This window comes from Amborella trichopoda, chromosome 1 (assembly GCF_054954075.1).
Source record: "Amborella trichopoda isolate Santa Cruz 75 chromosome 1, AtrichopodaSantaCruz75HAP2 v2.0, whole genome shotgun sequence".
In the NCBI taxonomy this organism is placed as follows: Eukaryota; Viridiplantae; Streptophyta; class Magnoliopsida; order Amborellales; family Amborellaceae; genus Amborella; species Amborella trichopoda.
In genome coordinates this window covers 59,864,376-59,881,987 of record NC_142336.1, presented here as the reverse complement: position 1 = coordinate 59,881,987, position 17,612 = coordinate 59,864,376, and the positions used below count along the sequence as shown (strand labels likewise).

At 34.1% G+C, this 17,612-nt stretch overlaps 2 protein-coding genes across 13 annotated transcripts; one reads left to right on the top strand and one right to left on the bottom strand.

The window, feature by feature from the left end:
- Positions 1-453: 453 nt before the first annotated feature.
- On the bottom strand, positions 454-6,678 carry LOC18440571 (Phenazine biosynthesis PhzC/PhzF protein). Of its 4 annotated transcripts, none has more exons than XM_006850709.4 (6): positions 6,368-6,678; positions 5,748-5,942; positions 2,268-2,537; positions 1,962-2,123; positions 1,523-1,606; positions 454-872 (listed from the first exon to the last, which is right to left on the bottom strand). In XM_006850709.4, the coding sequence occupies exons 1-6, from the start codon at positions 6,413-6,415 to the stop codon at positions 765-767; spliced, it is 867 nt and encodes a 288-aa protein (XP_006850772.2). In that variant the 5' UTR covers positions 6,416-6,678; the 3' UTR covers positions 454-764. The 4 variants fall into 4 exon arrangements, with proteins under 4 accessions (XP_006850772.2, XP_088706811.1, XP_011625688.1 ...); XM_088850685.1 differs by having other exon boundaries at positions 5,748-5,913; positions 6,368-6,464; XM_011627386.3 differs by lacking the exon at positions 1,523-1,606.
- A 2,777-nt stretch (positions 6,679-9,455) lies between these two features.
- Positions 9,456-17,302, top strand: LOC18440572 (R3H domain protein). Of its 9 annotated transcripts, none has more exons than XM_088850642.1 (8): positions 9,456-9,560; positions 9,658-9,714; positions 11,746-11,816; positions 12,801-12,909; positions 14,310-14,392; positions 15,147-15,305; positions 16,629-16,730; positions 16,876-17,302. In XM_088850642.1, exons 5-8 carry the CDS (start codon positions 14,339-14,341, stop codon positions 17,065-17,067), a joined length of 507 nt encoding a protein of 168 aa, XP_088706768.1. In that variant the 5' UTR covers positions 9,456-9,560; positions 9,658-9,714; positions 11,746-11,816; positions 12,801-12,909; positions 14,310-14,338; the 3' UTR covers positions 17,068-17,302. The 9 variants fall into 9 exon arrangements, with proteins under 9 accessions (XP_088706768.1, XP_088706782.1, XP_011625689.1 ...); XM_088850656.1 differs by having other exon boundaries at positions 12,439-12,909; XM_011627387.3 differs by having other exon boundaries at positions 9,637-9,714.
- The last annotated feature ends 310 nt before the right edge of the window (positions 17,303-17,612 follow it).

Below are 17,612 nucleotides of genomic sequence, written 5' to 3'. Positions count from 1 at the left end.
AGAACAAACTGAAGAAGAACATGAAACTAATCTCCTAATCTATTATCTTTAGGGACAGACCAAAAAGTTTGACCCTTACATTATTCATCATGCCAACTCGATTTCTTTTTTAACCCCTTCTTCCAAATGGCAAACAAACAGAAAAGATATTGGGTGAGAAACAAAGAAGATCAAGGCAAGAACAAACTGAAGAAGAACATGAATTTAAAGTGAAATCAGTAGAATATCAGTGGAACTCGATGCAGTTTTAAGGAGAGTTCTAGGCTTCATAACTAATTGAGATCTCCATATGAATCCTAATCCAAGTTTCACTATTGTCAAATGGATTTTATATTGCCTGAAGGCCCACAATAATTATTACGAAAATTGTACACTAGAATAAGATTTATTTTTTGTACAAACAGGTCAGAATAGATCCAAGCCATCAAATGTAAAATTAAGCAGATAGAAATGTGACAAAAAATTCAATAACATTTTTTTAGAGTTTCGACAAAGGCATACTCCTAATTATTAAATTTCAAATATAACGTCTAGGAGTGATTATAGCCTCTTAAATGGTCTCCCTAATTACTTGTCCATTGCTATATATATTTTTTCCTTTTGAGGTAAAGTCCAATATTTAAATATTTTAAATAAAGCTTACATGAACACATGGAAGCAGAAGGAGAATTACGAAATTTACAGAGCCAGTATCCAACCACTAATATGTAGTTAATTATCCACTGTAAACATTGGGCTCAAACATCATGACAGCATCCCAGGTGCTAGACAAGCAGGGTGCCCATCATAACGATAATGGCTTCACCTCGAATTATCACTCGATTTGCATCCTTCTTGTATTCAATCACTAACTTTCCACCTCTTTCTGATGCCTGGATTAAACAACGCAAAGCATAGTAGTCAGCAAGATATGGAAGTGCAAACTAGGAGTGACATTGGGCCGGGATCGGTTTGGGCCAAGCTTGGACCCTTCTATATATATTTGGTTGAGCCAGTCTAGGCCTAGTCGTGGAGGCCATATGTGCCAGCCCGGGCCGAGTGTTACAGGGGCCAAGTCGAGCTATTGGGCCTAATTGCCATCCCTACTGAGCCAAGTGATTGTTATCGGAACCAAGCTAGTCATTGACGGGTTACAGGTCAGGTCCAGTTAAAATCGAATGGATTCCTAGTTGAATAAGTCAAACAAGATTGATTAAAAAAAAAAAAAAGCTTAAAAATATAAATATTTTTTTAAAAAAGTTGCATGGCTTTGCTCAATCAGCCTAACTGATAAAGAAACATGTGAACTAACGGACCAAAACCGATCAAAACATTGATTTTGACAAACTTTCAAACAAGTTCTATTTTTACTTTGGAACAAACTGGTTAAAGCACCAATTGGTAGCCTGATCAATTGTCTCGATAACATTGAAATATGCAATGTGTGCGCAGACATATGTTTTTCTTTTCTTTTGCAGCAAAGGGAGCAGGGAGGCGGGGAATTGTGGTGGGGAAAAAGAGAGAGAGAGAGAGGGAGAGAGACCATGTAAGCAATAAAGTTGTCTTTCTTCAGTTTTTCGCTGTAATAGGGTGTCAACACACAATGTGCGGCGCCGCATACATGATCCTGAAACCACAACCAAAAAACTTTTGAGATTCATCATCGTTGTCACAAATGTAATCCCTTGGGCATTCAAAGACTAAGATGTAGCAATGGACCAGGATCAGGCTCGCCAGCCCATACGCTTCCCTCATACTTAGTTATTCCAGTCTGAGCCACAATCTGCACAGCTCATGCCCGACCCCACGGGCCACATGTTCTAGCCAGATCAGGTCGAGCTACCCGGCCCACTGCAACCCCTATTATACAATCTGTTGTACCATTGGAAGCACATATCTGAGCTAACTTGTCAACTATGCACCATTACATAAAGACTGCTGGCAAACAATGAAAGACTTGATTATTTAAAGGAGGCCATTACCTCATTAACCCCAACTTTGGGACAAAAGAAGCGACTTAAGAAATCATATCCAGTTTCAATAGGAGCAAGGGCAGTAACAATAACTCCTCTTCCTTTACATTTTCTTATCTCATCAAACTGTGGTCTCAAATTCATAAGGTCCTTCACTGAAGAGAGTTCAACCTGTAAGAATAGAAAATTCTAATGTCAAAAGTACCCCACACACATAGCTAAGAGAGAGAAAGCGAGAGAGTGAAGAGACTAGAAAGAGGGGGGGAGAAACACTCATCATCGAGATTGAGATTGAGATTGAGATTGAGAGATTACAAGTAAGTCGCCGGCTGATGTTTTCTTTACGCTGGTCATGGAAGCACCATTCAAGGTCTCAGGGAGTAAAGGGATCTCCTCTTCCCCACATTCACCAACTGTCAGTGCAGGGAAATCCAATTGAATCTCAAAGTTCCCTCCTTGTGTCGATTCGACCTTTTTTACAACCAAAATGCCGGATTTGCCATGGAAAGTGATCTCATCGCCTTCCAAACCAGTGGAGAATAGGAAGTATGCAGCTGCTAAAGTTGCATGTCCACATAGTTCCACCTGTAATATCATAGTTATAAGTGTGTGTTCCCCATCCAGTCAAAGTAACGCGCACTTCCAAACTTTATCACAAAATCCAATTTTAGCGTAAAATATTTTAAGGATCCCAAGAATCAACTTTTGTCTCTGATTATAAAATTTTAAACTTCAAAATTGGTTCAAATCAAGTGGATCTATTAATGCATAAAAATCTAAAAAATTGACGGTCTAGATAATGTGTTGCAAGATGTACTATTTTAAAGACTTTGAAATCTTTTTTTTTTTCTTTTTCCATATCCCTACGTTTGGACTTCAAGAAACTCAAGTCGATGGTTTTCTAATGCCAAAACAACCTTTTTCGATGGATTTTTTAGGTGTATCTTAATTCTACAATTTATAATGTCAACCTTATGTAAACCTTTTCATGGTTATAATGGTTACTTCTTTTATTTTAGGAAAAAGTTTATATAAGGTCACAACCTTAAAAAATAGAATTACAAATGCACCTAATAGAATTACAAATGCACCTAATAGATTGGAGAATTTACATTGGAGAATTTTGTTAAAAAAATTTACATTGGAGAATTTTGTTAAAAAATCCTCTAATAGATCATCTCGACATTTAGATGAAACAAAAATAATTTGAGTCCAATAAATAGTACATCTTACAACACATAATCTAGGCCGTCCATTTTCAAAATTTCCATATGTTTATAGATCTGCTTGATTTTTACCATTTTTTAAGTTTTAAATTGTATAATTAGGTATGAAATAGATTTTCAGATAATCCTAAGAACTTTTTATATCAAAATTGTATATTATGATAAAATTTGGAGGTGCACCTTAATTGAATAGTTTAAGGCTGCAACCTTATAAAAACCACACAGTTTGCACCTTATAGTCATGGACATGTGAGGTTTTGGTAAGGCTGCGGCTTTGCATGATCCCCATCTCATTTTATTTGAATTAAGTAACGCGAGCAAAATGATGGTTGCATCCCGGTGTGTTTAGGTTAGAAACCCAAAATAAGCATAGTAAATGAAAATAAATTAATTCTAGATTTCTTAAGTGGGCTCATTCATAATTGGGTTCGTGCTGCCTTGATCTGAGCTAAATAACATAAATACCCTTCTTTATTCAGATTTTAATGGTAACAATGAACCCTAGTTAGTGAAGGATAGAATATCTATGGCATATATTTCCTCCCTTTTCTCTTGAATATATTGTTAATGTATCCAAATAAATTATAGGGAAATTTCCTTTTTTCATGAATATATTTGTAAATACATATAAGTAAATTTTAAGAAAATTTATGTTAATATCCATTATAAAAGAGCGGAATTAAAAGTTTGTTTTGAATATTTTATATTTTATATTGTATTTTCTACTTTATTTAATTTCCCAAAATGTCCTCAATTCAAAACTAGGAGTTTTGCACCATTATGTACTGAACATTAGTTGGAGATTAGTCCCAAACAGGTATTTTCGTGTACAAAATATGGAAACAAATATTGAACTATTGATTTGCAACTTCTAATTTTAAACCTCTTCTTCTTTTCTTTTTTTTTTCTTTTTTTTTTTTCTCCAGGTAATTTAATGGGAAAGAGTAAAGACATGCCCCTACACATTTTTTAGTTTTTTTTTTTAAAGTGTTAGTGGGGTGGTGTTAGTAAGAATGATATCGGCAAACGTTGTGACTAAGGTGTAAAGGTGCTACTACTATGACTCCAAGCCAAAAACATTGGTGTTAGTTCGAAACCAGTAGAACTGGTGATAAAGACACCGGTTCAGAACCGCTAGGTCGAAACCAATGTTTTGTTGACAAAAACATCACTTCAAAACTAACAATTCCGAAATGGCGATAAACAGGTGATAAAACAGCGGTTCAAAACTATTAGTTCCAAGCCAATATTTCTTACAAAAAATCGTGAGTTCGGAACCAGCAAATCCGAAATGGCGATGAAGACATCACTTCAGAACTACTATTTCCAAACTGGCAGCATTTTGGGAAATAAAAAATGGTGAAAAATAATACTAACAAAAAGATATAATATATTTAGACATTTTGGGTATAGCATAGATATTACCAACCTATATTGGAATACTCTAAATATCAACTGTCCACAAAAATGCCAAATCTTCCGAGCGTAGACTGTTAGTTGTTCTTCTGGTGCAAAATGTTCATTAAGTCAAACAAATAGCTTTTTTAAGGGCAATTTTATCGAAATATAAAGTATTTAATATCGATTGAGACTATTGACTTTTTGATACAAGATGGTCACAATTACTTACAATCATCCAATGTGAAATTTAATAGCTTTGGTGTGTTAAAATATTTGAAAAAGTTTCTTTTGAAATTTGAGCTTGGTCAATGGAATAAATGCAATCAATTAATTTCACATCCAATGGTCAAGATTAATTGTGATCATCTTGTATCAAAAGCAAATAATCTCATTCTATACTCTTTTCTTTAATATTTTACCCATTCACAACTATTCTAAAACAAGATTGTGTCTTTTCATAGGTATTTTGAATTAAAATCAAAATTTCAGTATAAGACTATGCATATTTCATTGATACTTCAAGGTGAAATCAAAAGATATGGGCATAATTTTAAATTGTTCATCTCGGTAATTTAAATAAAGAGAAGTATATAATGAGACCATTTACCCTTGTTACAATGCGGTCACAATTAATCTTAACCATTGAATGTAAAAGTGGGTGGCTGTATTTATTTCATTGATGAAGCTCAAAGTTCAAAATATTTTTTTTCGAATATTGAGCCATACTCAAGCTCTAAGATTTCACATTTTACATCATATGGTTATAAATAATAGTCACTTCCATCTTCTAAAGGCAAATTGTCTCATTGTATGCAACTTTTTTTAATAAATTTTTAGTTTTTATAGTGTGATAAACTTGTTGTTTTAAGTAAATCATTTACTCTTGATATAAGGAGGTTACCATATTCATTGACTATTATATTTGAAATAGAGCGGTTGAAGACGTGTCGGGTACAAAGTTCAAAATAAGTTTTTTAAATATTTTAATATATTTTCATCTATTGAGTTTCACCGGCTAAAAATAATTGTGATCTCCTTATACTAAACAATCAATGGCCTTATAATAATAATATCTTTTGTCAAAAAAATAAAACCACGAGCCCAGGAAAAAAAAAAAAGATAAAAAAAAAAATAGCGAGAAAAAAAAAAAAAAGAAAGAAAAACTAACCTCTTGTGCGATTGTGAACCATCTAATATGAAACTCGTTTCTACTCTTTGAGTGCTTAGTTGGGTACAAGAAAGAAGCCATGGGTGTATTGATCTCAATCGCTACATCTTGCATCCATTTGCTTTCTCTCTCTTCTTCCAATACACAAACAGCAGCCGGGTTCCCTCTAAATGCAACATTTGTAAACGCATCCACCTTTTTGGCATTCATTCAAAACAAGAATAAAAAAGAAAAAAGAAAAACATATTATTTCATAAAACAATATGATACATCGAGGGCAAATTACAGAATTTTTAGATTAATAAGTTGGGTCTCAAAATAAGTATCAAAACTTTAGAAAATAATTGTTTCTCAGAATACACTCATTAAAAATCCATCAATTAAAATAAATATAACTCGGGAAATTTAATTCTTCTTCATTATTTATATACAAAAAGAAATCACGGAGAAAACTAAAAGGCAGATAGTTAACTTCCTTGGATTTCCATAAGAGACAGTATTTTACTTGAATCTCGGGCATAAAAAATGAGATGAAAACTTTTTTGAGGAAATTAAGCAAAAATTTAACCATAAAAAAGAAGTAAAAAATTTATAGACGATATTGGAAGAGAAATAAATACCAAAGCAAATTTCACTGGCTGTTTAGGCGAACTGCAAGCTTCCTCCATCGACCCTCTCTCTCGCTATCCCTCTGAATGGTTGTTCAGGGGCTTCAATCCTACCTTAATTCGAAGGTCAAGCAGGTTAAGGAAAATGTTTATATAAGGTTGAGACCTCATTTTATACGGGTAAGGTGCACCTAAGAAACCTAATAGTGAAGGTTCCTATGTTTAAAAACCCTCAAAATCGATTATCTCAACATCAACATTCATAAATATGAAAAAAGGGGATTTTTAATTCCTAAAATAGTTCATCTTCTAATGACCGTCCATTTTTCAGATTGTAAAGTGTTTATAAATCTTCCTAATTGTCACCATTTCAGGATAATTTGGAGGCGCACCTTACTTCAATAGTATAAGGTTGACACCTTATACAAACCACTCCCGTTATAAATGTACAATTGTTGGTTTCTTACTATCGCGATTCAACGGTTGGATTCTCATGATGCATGGGATCTGACCCGTTAATAGGACAATCCATGGTCGCCGCCATAGTGGAAATCAGTGTTCCATACTTGGGCTTGATTTTAGCTGTATTCTCGTATCACACCTGCCAGGTCTATCGTATTAAAAATAACCCATTTATTGGTAGCCGTCAGATGTGGAACTTGACCGACACAAGTGTACTATTTTTCTGTATGAAAACCTACGCGCGCAAGCAATGGCACATTTTGAGCCGTTCGATTTTCAAAACTTGAGCCCATTGACCACCCTTTTTTTTTTGTCAAATTTACTTTTCCCTGACTTCTCGACTAAACTAAGAGTCAGCTACATTAGGATTTTTGATATCCCAATATGGGTAGGTGAAGATGGTTATGGTTCATGTGGTTAATGATGATTAATTGAATTTAAATAATAATAAGATGCTTTGATTTTTTTTTATTTGAGTTTTGAGCTGATGTGTAGTTTTACTTTTATATGTTTTGCTTTTATCTAATTGCAATTACCAAAAAATAATAAATCTAATTGTAGTTAAATTTTGTCATATTTAATTTATTTATTAAATTATGACAATTTTATATTTTTTTAATTATTTACCTATTTTCTTAAGAAGAGTAAGTCACGGAGAAAATTCAAAACTCACAATGTGAAGCATCTAAATAACCTTCCAATGTCAACCAGATGGCTTTTCTTCGGGTCGCAGTATGATATAGTTTTCCGTAACAAACTAAACTTGATTATATAGAGATTATGTATCTTTGGAGTTCAAAACATGACTTAATCATAAAGCTTATTAGGTTTCAATCTCAATAGATTAGGTAAGTAGCATTTGACTTTCGGCTCGAGCCTCGAGGTAAGGAGTGAACATCTAATGATATTTTTCCTTAACAAACTAAACTTGAGTATACAGAAATTATGTAGCTATAGAATTTGAAATGCGACTTAGTCATAGAGCTTATTATGTGTCATTTGGAATAGATTAGGTATATAGAATTTGAAATGCGACTTAGTCATAGAGCTTATTATGTGTCATTTGGAATAGATTAGGTATATAATGTCAGTTTCAATTGGAGCCATGCCTTACTTTTGTAGTATAAAGGTAACACCTTATATAACTACCCCAAAAAAAAAAAAAATCAACACTTTATACAATTTTTTTTTAAAATTATATATATATATATATATATATATATAAATGCTATGCAACATTTATAGGCGAAAATGAACAGTAATTTCGTCTACTCCCATCACCGTTCAAAGTTCATCGCGCGATCACGATTGTTCGGTAGTGTTTCATTTTTCATTTTTTTTTCTACAAATTGGAATGACCTGAAATCTAGAGCGTGTATTCATAAAAAATAAAAGAATATTCTAAAATTATATAAAAAAATATTTTATATGAAAAATTGATCAAAATACCCCTGAAAAGCTTCAAGGGTATTTTGGATAATTATTTTTTAGGATAATTTTTTTTATATTTTTATTAAATGCGTATCAAGAAGATGTACAAATTTCAGGTCATTCTGAATTTTAGAAAAAAATAAAACACTATCGGACAATCGTGATCCCACGATAAAATTTAAAATTTGATAAAAATAAACAAAATCACTATTCATTTTCGTCTATTGACGTTGGAATGACTTTTCCATATATATATATATATGGGTGCATCTAAACTACCTAATGATGAAGTTTATGCATCTAATATTGGAAAGCAGTGCCTGCAAAATAATTTTTTACTTATAGTGGAATTTGAAGCTTCTTATTATAATGCGTATCTTATGGACTTAAAAACTTGAAATGAACCATCCATACAAAGCATCGAAAATGTACGCATATGTAAATTGCAAGCTCATTAATCTCTCTACAAACCTTGGGAATAGAGTGTGGTCCACGCAAGTGATTTAAAAGTTGTCCAGACCGTATGACTCAATTGGTGATTTGAAAATTGCGGAGCTGATCTGAAATCATCTGAGTCGGCGGGGATTATTAGCAAGGTGATACCGATTTGAGCAACCCTAGAATTGCCACATTTATTAAACATTTTACATTTTTGGTACTATTCCAACTCATCATCATGATGTATTTTTATGGGCATTTTCAAATTTAATCAAGAGATACTAAAACTTTTTAATGTTGTATCTATTTTGTTTGATTTAATTTTAAAATACTTATAAAAGACATGTGATCATGTGTGGGATTAGTATAAAAATGTAAAATAATAAATAGTAAATTTCTCATGAGTATTAATAATAAATTTTCTGTTAAATCAAACAATATAGGTAAATGTTGAAAAGTTCATCTCACAAATGTATTTTGATATTTTTTTTAAAATATTTAGTGGATAACTAAAAAATGAGAAGGAAAATGTGTACCCAGTAATATGTGATCCCCAAACGTTTTGCCTTGCGGGCAGCTTCGTTATTATCCTCAAAACCAATGGTATTTTGGGAATCCTCCTCATTCCCCCGCCCCCTTCTCTCTCTTCCCCCTCTCTCTCTCTCTCCGCAAGACGAAAGCTCATCTCTCTCTGAGACGAAATCTCTTCTCTCTCTCTCTTTCTTATGCCTTAAAAGACTCATCTGGGACTTGAACTTTGTCCTTTATTGATCGTGGTCTCTTTAATTTGGGGTTTCGTTGATCCCCGAGGCTGGGTCTCCCTCTTTGCTGTATTGGAATATACCTGGGCATATAAGAATCGTCGAGTTCCAAGGTTTGTCTATTTCTAGCATCAGTTTTATTTCTCTTGGATTTCATTGCTTTGATAATACCACTTAAAACAAACCCAGCTGTGAAAATGGCGAGTTCAGGGCTTGTGGCCAGAGAAGGAATCCCATTTCCCCATGTTGTCTCTGACCCTAATTCAGGTCTCTCTCTCTCTCTCTCTCTCTCTCTCTCTCTCTCTCTCTCTCTCTCTTAAATTCCTTATTTGACTTTTAAGCTTTAGTTTTTACTGCATTATTGCTTGTTGTGCTTTAATTATGTGTGATTCTTGCTCAATTTTTAACTGTTCATGGTAATGTCCCAGTGTTTTTGTTTTTGTGCACAATCATGGGCTACCTCTCTCTCTCTCTCTCTTTCAAGATGCAGCAAAAACAATTACTGTGGTGTAAAATTATTTATTTCTGCTTAATTTCCTATTTATTTTTGTCTACTCTCTTCTTCAGGGGATGGATATCTCACGGGCTATTACAATTTTTGTTTGCATGCATACTTGTTCATTAATTTATACGCTTTGTATCTTGGGTTTTTCATATACTGATCTTAAGTGAATGGTTGCTGATATTCAGATTTAGGGCATGGTCTTTCACACTCATTAGTGTATGAGAACTCTCAATTTCTTACAATTTCATATTTTTAGTTTTTAACATGAAGGTTTCTTACAGTGTTAGAAAACATGTGCTCGAGTTGGGACACACGAGGGTCCCGATCCTGAGTAACATGGCCAAGTCTGTCAGAGACTTGGCTGAGTCCAACCAAAAGAAATAATAAGGTAATGGGAGCGGGCCAGACTCGGCCGATTCCTGTTGTGTGTTTCTGGGCTCGGCAGGGTGTTGAGCTTGAGTGAACTCACTCCAGTTTTCAACACTGGTTTAATATATGGTTACTAACTGATTATGTAATTTTGTCCATCTTTATGCTGGAAATATCTTCTGTGCTCTATCTTTTTGGGACAAATTTTTGTGCCTTTTTTGATAAGTTTTTAGTTATTGGGTAGTAATAAATTTTGATATATTCATAAAAATATTAGAAGTAAACCCTTTGTATTATTTATTTGAAAATTATAAAAAGAGGTCCTTAATTTTTAGTACAAGGAGGTCACAATTACTATTGTCAGTCATATTTTAAATCAGGTGATTGTAAATGTGTTATTGAGTAGATTTAAAATTAAAAATAAAATTTCTCGAACTCTGTAACACACCCTAAGCCATCTGATTTGACATCACATGGTTAAGAGTACTTGTGACCTCCTCGTAATAATAGTAAATGGTCTCACAGCATACAATCCCTTATTTATTTATGGATATATTCCAAGAACATTATTTTAGTTAAAGATTAGTTTTTACAATAATCCCCCTGTTTCCTCTTTTTGGTGGCTAGAGAATAAAGATGTGTTACTTGTGTTTGAATTGTGATCCAGTTGTTCATCTTCACTTGCCTTACGCAATTTTTTTGTTTGTTTTATGCAATCTTTGGATATAAAGGAGTTTGTGCGCCAATTGTTGCAAAACATAATGTCAGCAAATTCATTTCCTGCACCTATTTTTTGAACTTAAATAGTAGAATATAAACATTTCTGATTCAAATGTTGAGTTGCTAGTGTGTTTTTGCTTCAATCAAGTGTGACTAACTTGAGTATACATCTTTGTATAGGAGTATTATCTAATATGATTTAAATTTCTTACCATGAATACGAATTCTAGAGGAGTTGTAATTTGCACAGGTCTGATGAATGTGTTTATGATCAATATTCTTATAAAATGTTCTTTAGGTAACTGGAACCTAAATTTGGTTAATAGTATTTTATGTTTTCTCCATGCAAACCACTTCGATATGCTTGGTGATACATGATTATTTTTTTTGTTGTATATCAATGGAGATAAATAATTAAAGACTCAACTAAGTGCGTGTTAGGAAATAGCATTGTTCTAAGAGTCTTGTACAAAGATATCATGTCGATTTTTTATAATGATATCTATATACGGCCACTTTTGTGTGCTGATTTTTTTTTAATTTGTTGTCCATTGTGAATATCATTGTCATGCATAGGGTGACATTTTATTTTCATCATGTAGTTCCTTATATTAGCTGCTTTCCTGGTGTTTGGAGTTATTTAGAGCATCTCACTGCAGATTCCAAATGTCTTCATATTTTAAATTGTTTGGATTCATTTTCAGGAGAGAGTTCAAGATCACGTGGGGCCCTCATCGAAAAGAAAATTGAATTTCTTGAAAGTTTTTCCAATAAGGTAGTGGTGTTCCTGAAATGGGAGGGTGCTTTATGTTCCTATTTCAGTTATAGGTTATGGGATCCAAGGAAATTTACATGTAGAGATCTTTTAAGAGTGCAAACATGTGTGTATAGGTACGTGATGGACTGTTAATAGGTGAGAAGTAATATGCAATAATGAGTTTTTTGTTTTTTTAAAAAAGCAATAGTTAGCATCTCATTTATTTTCAAATTTTTGAGAGGAATGTAGTGATAGGGAAAATAATGCAAGTATTTTTTTAATGGCTGGTAAGGTAATGCGATTTTACATCTGCTTAGAAATTTCATGTAAAGTTGATGTCCAATCTTCCCATTCAAAGTAATGAAGTAATATGCAATAATTAGTTTTCAAAAAAAAATAAGAAGCAATATTTAGCATCTCATTTATTTTCAAATTTTTGGGAGGAATGTAGTCATAGGAAAAATAATGCAAGTATTTTTTTTTAGTGGCTGGTAAGATAATGCTATTTTATATATACCTAGAAATTTAATGTAAAATTGTTGTCCAATCTTCCCATTCAAAGTAAGATTTGGTTTTTGAATTAACTTTTGGTCTAGGATAATTACTTATTCATTGTTTTTGCAACCCATCTTTCGTATAGGGGTCACGGGTCACATACTGTTGGAATGACGAAGTTTTAAGATGAAAAAGAAATTACGACGATGCATATCTTGACGTCCTTTGCTGTTTGTGCTTTATAGCCTGCCATTTGATAAAAAGGAAAGAGTTATCATTTTTCTTTTTCCTTTTTAATCCTCTTCAGCAATCCACATATTTGTGCAGTTTTCCGCTTCTTCTTTAATGGAAGTGGTACCAAATGGATGAGTTTAATTTATCTTGTATGCATGATACACTTAACATTCTCCAGATTTTTACCGATAATGAGTTGCTCATTTTTTTTACATAAATGGTAATGGCTTTTATGTGGGTAATTATTATGCTGATCTTTTTAGCCTGTGGCAGATTAGCAACCGAAGATCGCGCAGATGGCTGAATGATCACTTATTGATTGAGCTTGTTCCTCCATTGAGTGCAGATGAAATTAGGGGTCTCTTTGCCCCACCTCCATGGGGTAAACATTTTGTTTAAGATGATTATTTTGGACATGTCTTTCATCGAGTTCTTTCTTCTGATGGTTTTGCAAGTAGGGGAAGAATATTATAGTTTCAAATTCTATAATGACCTGCCCAAAGAAAGCAAACTATAGTAGAATGGAGAATGATATGTGGTGCTCCAAAGGGGCATCTACTATCTGTTTCCATTGAGGGATAGTGGAGATTAACTATGAGTGAATCTACAGGTGACCATACTATAAGTTAATCTCCACTATCCGTCATCTGGAACAGATAGTTGATGCCACTATGGATTTATAGATTGAGTACTTTCCATTGAGTTGTGGTCTATTCTCCTTGTGTATAATGTAAAGTTCTGTCTTGTGACCTTTTCATGTAATCTAGCGCTGTAATCCTTGGATGCAATTGCCAATCCTAGACCCTTTCCCAAGTGTGGTTTCAAAAATCTCTAATATTTATATCTGGATTTTCATTATATCTATACCATGAAAAAAAATCTGCTTGGGTGGCTTTCTATTGAGTTGAATTGCTACATTATATTTGGGACTGTGAGAAGTTCAGTTGAATTTTGTGGTTAGGCTGGCAATTCAAATTTCTTGAAACAAATATTTTCAATTAGTTGGAATGTTTCAGAATGGCTGTCGTACTCCGTTTATTCCTCTACTCTTTCATTGTTTATGATATGAACAAATGTTTACATTTATTACTGAGAAGCTTGAATTGCTTGAAGACTATTTTTCTTGAGAAGCATTAATATTTTATGAAGTGCACATCAAATACATATGTTCATAGAAATGAGAAAAGTATAGAACATGAGGACCTCTGCTGAATGAAACGGAAAGAAGTGATGATGGAACTTCTAAGACTAACTCATAGGCTTACCCTTTTTTAAGACAAGTATGAAGTGATTGATGAGTGACATTGGAAATGAACATCAAGTGTTCATATTTGTGTCTCTTTCCTCTGTAATTTAACAGACTGTGCTAAAACCATAATCTATTGAGTCATCAGCCGCTGATGAAATGATGGATGGTGATGGAGGGAGGGTGGGACCCTCCGTCTTGTCTATTTTGGTGGGTCCCATCTTCTCTCATCACTATTGTCCATAATTTCAATGGACAATCATGATACTGTAGAGGTTTTTCCAAAGTCCATTGAATTGTAGTATACTTTTCGATCAGAACTTTTATGTTGGCAGCTGTGGATTTGAGATTACAATATTATATCCCATCGAATAGTAGATGATTGAGTAGATCAAATTGCTCTTCAATTTTTGTATTATCAATGGAGCTCGTTATTAAATCCTTTCCATTATGCTCTACAAAGTTGTCCTTGTCTCCTTGATTTTGTCCATTTCCTTGGAAGTACAATTCTTGACCCTTTTATTCTTTTCAAGCAGGTGAGGGTACAACATCATCACCATTTTGCATGAGCAACATGGGCGACTGGGATTCATTTAGAAATATTGACATGGATAAAGAGGTTTGGCTTCTTATTCATGAAGTACTATTTGATTCTTAAAAGTTACTTTTGGATGCGGTATTTACCAATGCGCCTCATCATCATCATAGCTTTTTCCCAATTAATTGGGGTCGGCTACACGAATTCTGGTCCTCTGCTCTATTAAAGGCCATACCCTCATTGAATGCTTGTGGAAAAAAAAATGTTTTACTACTTTTGTATGAATGCTTTATTGTACATCATTGATGCTAACACAGGTTGTTTCTTGCACATCCTTGACAAGCCTCATAAATGAATTTATAAGTCTAGCTTGTAGTGTTTTTCTTAATTTGATAAATGAGTTGCTTCTAGCTTGATTAGAAGTCCTTGGAACTTCAATTATGGCGTCGGTGAAAAAGCTCTCTTATACTGCTTAGGAATATCTGTAATGGCCAAAAATATAATATTTGAGTGATTGAAAGTTTACAAGAATGGGGCATCCATCATCCCGTCTAATAACTGGTGCTGGAGATTGTGTTCCTGGGTGTTCCTATGGGGCCAACTATGATTGATCTCCACCATCCATCCTTGGGAATGGATGGTGGATGCCAGTTGGATTACATTGTGAGGTACACTGTTGGGATGTGGTGCACTTTATGTTTGACATGATTTGTTGTGATTGAATGCTGAATGCTTCCACAACAGTTTTTGCATTGGGTATTTGTGACTGCATATTTGGTATTTAATATGGCTTGTGGCCACAGCATAATACTGTTTTTCCCTCTGATGTTCTTAGGCAAGTCTGGTAAAGTCTATGGAAAACTCTGCAACAGAGAGGAAACAACATAATGTTAGTGATAGGATGGCTGCGTTGAGAGCTTGGCAACGAGTCGATCATCGGACCAGAGATGCACTGAGGCATAGCTTTCTTTCTAATCTCATCGACAGTTATGAGGTAATTTTAGCCATTTATCTTTTAGAACAAATATGTAGTTTAAAAATTCCAAATAATGATTAAAAGTAAAAAAACTTGACCATTTCAGATTACAATAAGCTCAGGAAGCATGAGAAGGTATACACGAGAGGGGTATCCATGGGAACTACAAATATTCTCTTTGTATGTCTAGGCTTTGTTTGGGATGGCGCCAGTAATGCACTATGGTGCATTTGACGATTTCCTTTTTAGTGGCAGTTAAATAATTTGCCCTTCTGAACTGAATTAAATTGCTCTTAGTACTTCATCTATTTTTCTTTAGTGAAGTCAGCCGCTTTCACCAATGCTATCTGTCAGAAAGCAAAAATAAAATTGTTCCATGGTGCTGGTAGCAGATAATACGGTTCTCAACAAAGTGGCTGTTTTTTTTGGGGTATAAAATCTACTAAATAAAGCTAAAACATAAATGTGAGGGATAATAAAATAAATGAGGTACATAACACTCATAACACCCCATAACCCGAATAGTTAGCTGTTTACCACATTAGCAAGTCAATCTGCAATCCCATTTGGTCTCAGAATGTGACGATATGTAATTGGAATAACAACGGTGATATTAGAGAATCAATCAAGGATTTCCAAAAGTGTCCTTCTGTCCACGGAAGGAGCAAGGCCCCATTTGTCCCAATGATGGATGATGGCTGATGACATTTAGAGGGTCTATTTTCACAACCTATGTTCTTAGAAACCATCCTGCAAAATACAAAATTGTCCATGTAACTGATTTGCCTTGTCTCAAGATTGAGTCCAGACCAACCCACACCTGTTTTGAATTAAGTCTTAAAACCCATTGGAATTGGATTCATTTCGAGTTTCAATATATTCCTACATCGGAACCCTTGTAGGAGTCCAAGTCACTCCATTTTTTTTCAAAAACAATCATTCGAGAAGCGGACAATTAGGACAGCTTCATATTATGCATTGCAGCATGTTGCAAGGCCCTCATCCTTTCTTTATCAACTCAATCAACATGGTCTTTTTCACTCGTCTTTGATGGATTGATGGATTCTCCCTGTATTTCCTCCATTTCAAAGTTCAAAAAATGGTTGTCACAATTATTACAGAGAATGTCCCATTCTGCTTTATGTTGTCTCAAGCCAAAACTGCAATAAAATAAATGAGTGAACAATCCAATAAGTGTGATGAAGAGTACACAAATTAGTACATTGCATTTCTTTTCATGCCATGGAAGGAAACAAAAAAATATAGCAATTTTTGGGAATCTTGTGGGCTTATCTTTGCCATTTTCTTTTGAAATTTAATTTGGTGCATCTTTTGTGCCAGGAGCGCATAAGGACGTATGTGAAGGAGGGTGGAGATGGAGAGGTACTTGTGCTACAGGTCGAAGACCCATTTCATCGACTATTACTCCATGGAATATGCGAGGTTCTCTCTTTTCCTCTCTCTCTCTCTCTCTCTCTCTCTCTCTCTGTCTGACACGCACACATGCACTTGTGCGAATGCAAAACACATCCTCTTCTATAATTCTCCATGTTCTGATGCAAATTGGACCTTGGTTATTGTTGTACAGTTTTACGACTTGGTCTCTGTGACAGTCGACAATTTTACGGGCACTAGGAAGGAAGCTAAACCCAGTAAGGTGACACACATTAGGAAAAAGAAATTGGGATCTCGAGAAGTTCCACATACAAAGCTGGCTGAATTTTTAAGATCAGCTAAAAATGGAGCCAATAATTGTTCACCTCTTGTGGGTTGCAGTTGATCATCATCTCAACCTCTTGTACAGTGTTTAATCTTTGAAATAAGCATTTCTCAACAGGTTGGTGGCCAACATTCTCCTTTCTATGAATTGTACAAATGGACTTCCAATAGGAATGCTTGCTTTCCTTAACATGGCAAGGAAGGAAAAATAATTGCTTTATATTCTCTATTCAATGTTTCATGGATAATATGAAGTTTCTGAAAATTACCCAAAGGGATTGCCTGTGTACTATAAATTATGGATTTCTTCTAACCAATATGTTACAGATTTATGCTTTAAGCCCTCTTGGGGAATGGATTTGGAACATTTTCTCTTTTTATAATTATGGAATGGATCTTGGGAATGACTAGATCATCAAACCAATCTTAGGAATTACTGGAGATGATTAAAAATAAATAAAGATCAAAATATCTCCACAGTCTCTTAAGGGACCTAACAGATATTCCATAGAAAAAAACGTACATGAGAGATGGAAAAAGAGAAAAATAAAGAAAAATGGTTACAAGTGAAGATTTTTATAATGGTTACCTAAGAAGAATATGAGA

Excerpts from the sequence above, each read along its gene's own strand:
- LOC18440571 (XM_006850709.4), bottom strand. The coding sequence starts at position 6,415 with ATGGAGGAAGCTTGCAGTTCGCCTAAACAGCCAGTGAAATTTGCTTTG. Across the intron at positions 5,943-6,367 it reads AGCCAGTGAAATTTGCTTTG|GTGGATGCGTTTACAAATGT; the intron begins GTATTTATTTCT and ends AATGCCAAAAAG. Across the intron at positions 2,538-5,747 it reads GGTTCACAATCGCACAAGAG|GTGGAACTATGTGGACATGC; the intron begins GTTAGTTTTTCT and ends ATGATATTACAG.
- LOC18440572 (XM_011627387.3), top strand. The coding sequence starts at position 9,645 with ATGGCGAGTTCAGGGCTTGTGGCCAGAGAAGGAATCCCATTTCCCCAT. Across the intron at positions 12,910-14,309 it reads CTTTGCCCCACCTCCATGGG|GTGAGGGTACAACATCATCA; the intron begins GTAAACATTTTG and ends CTTTTCAAGCAG. Across the intron at positions 15,306-16,628 it reads ATCTCATCGACAGTTATGAG|GAGCGCATAAGGACGTATGT; the intron begins GTAATTTTAGCC and ends CTTTTGTGCCAG.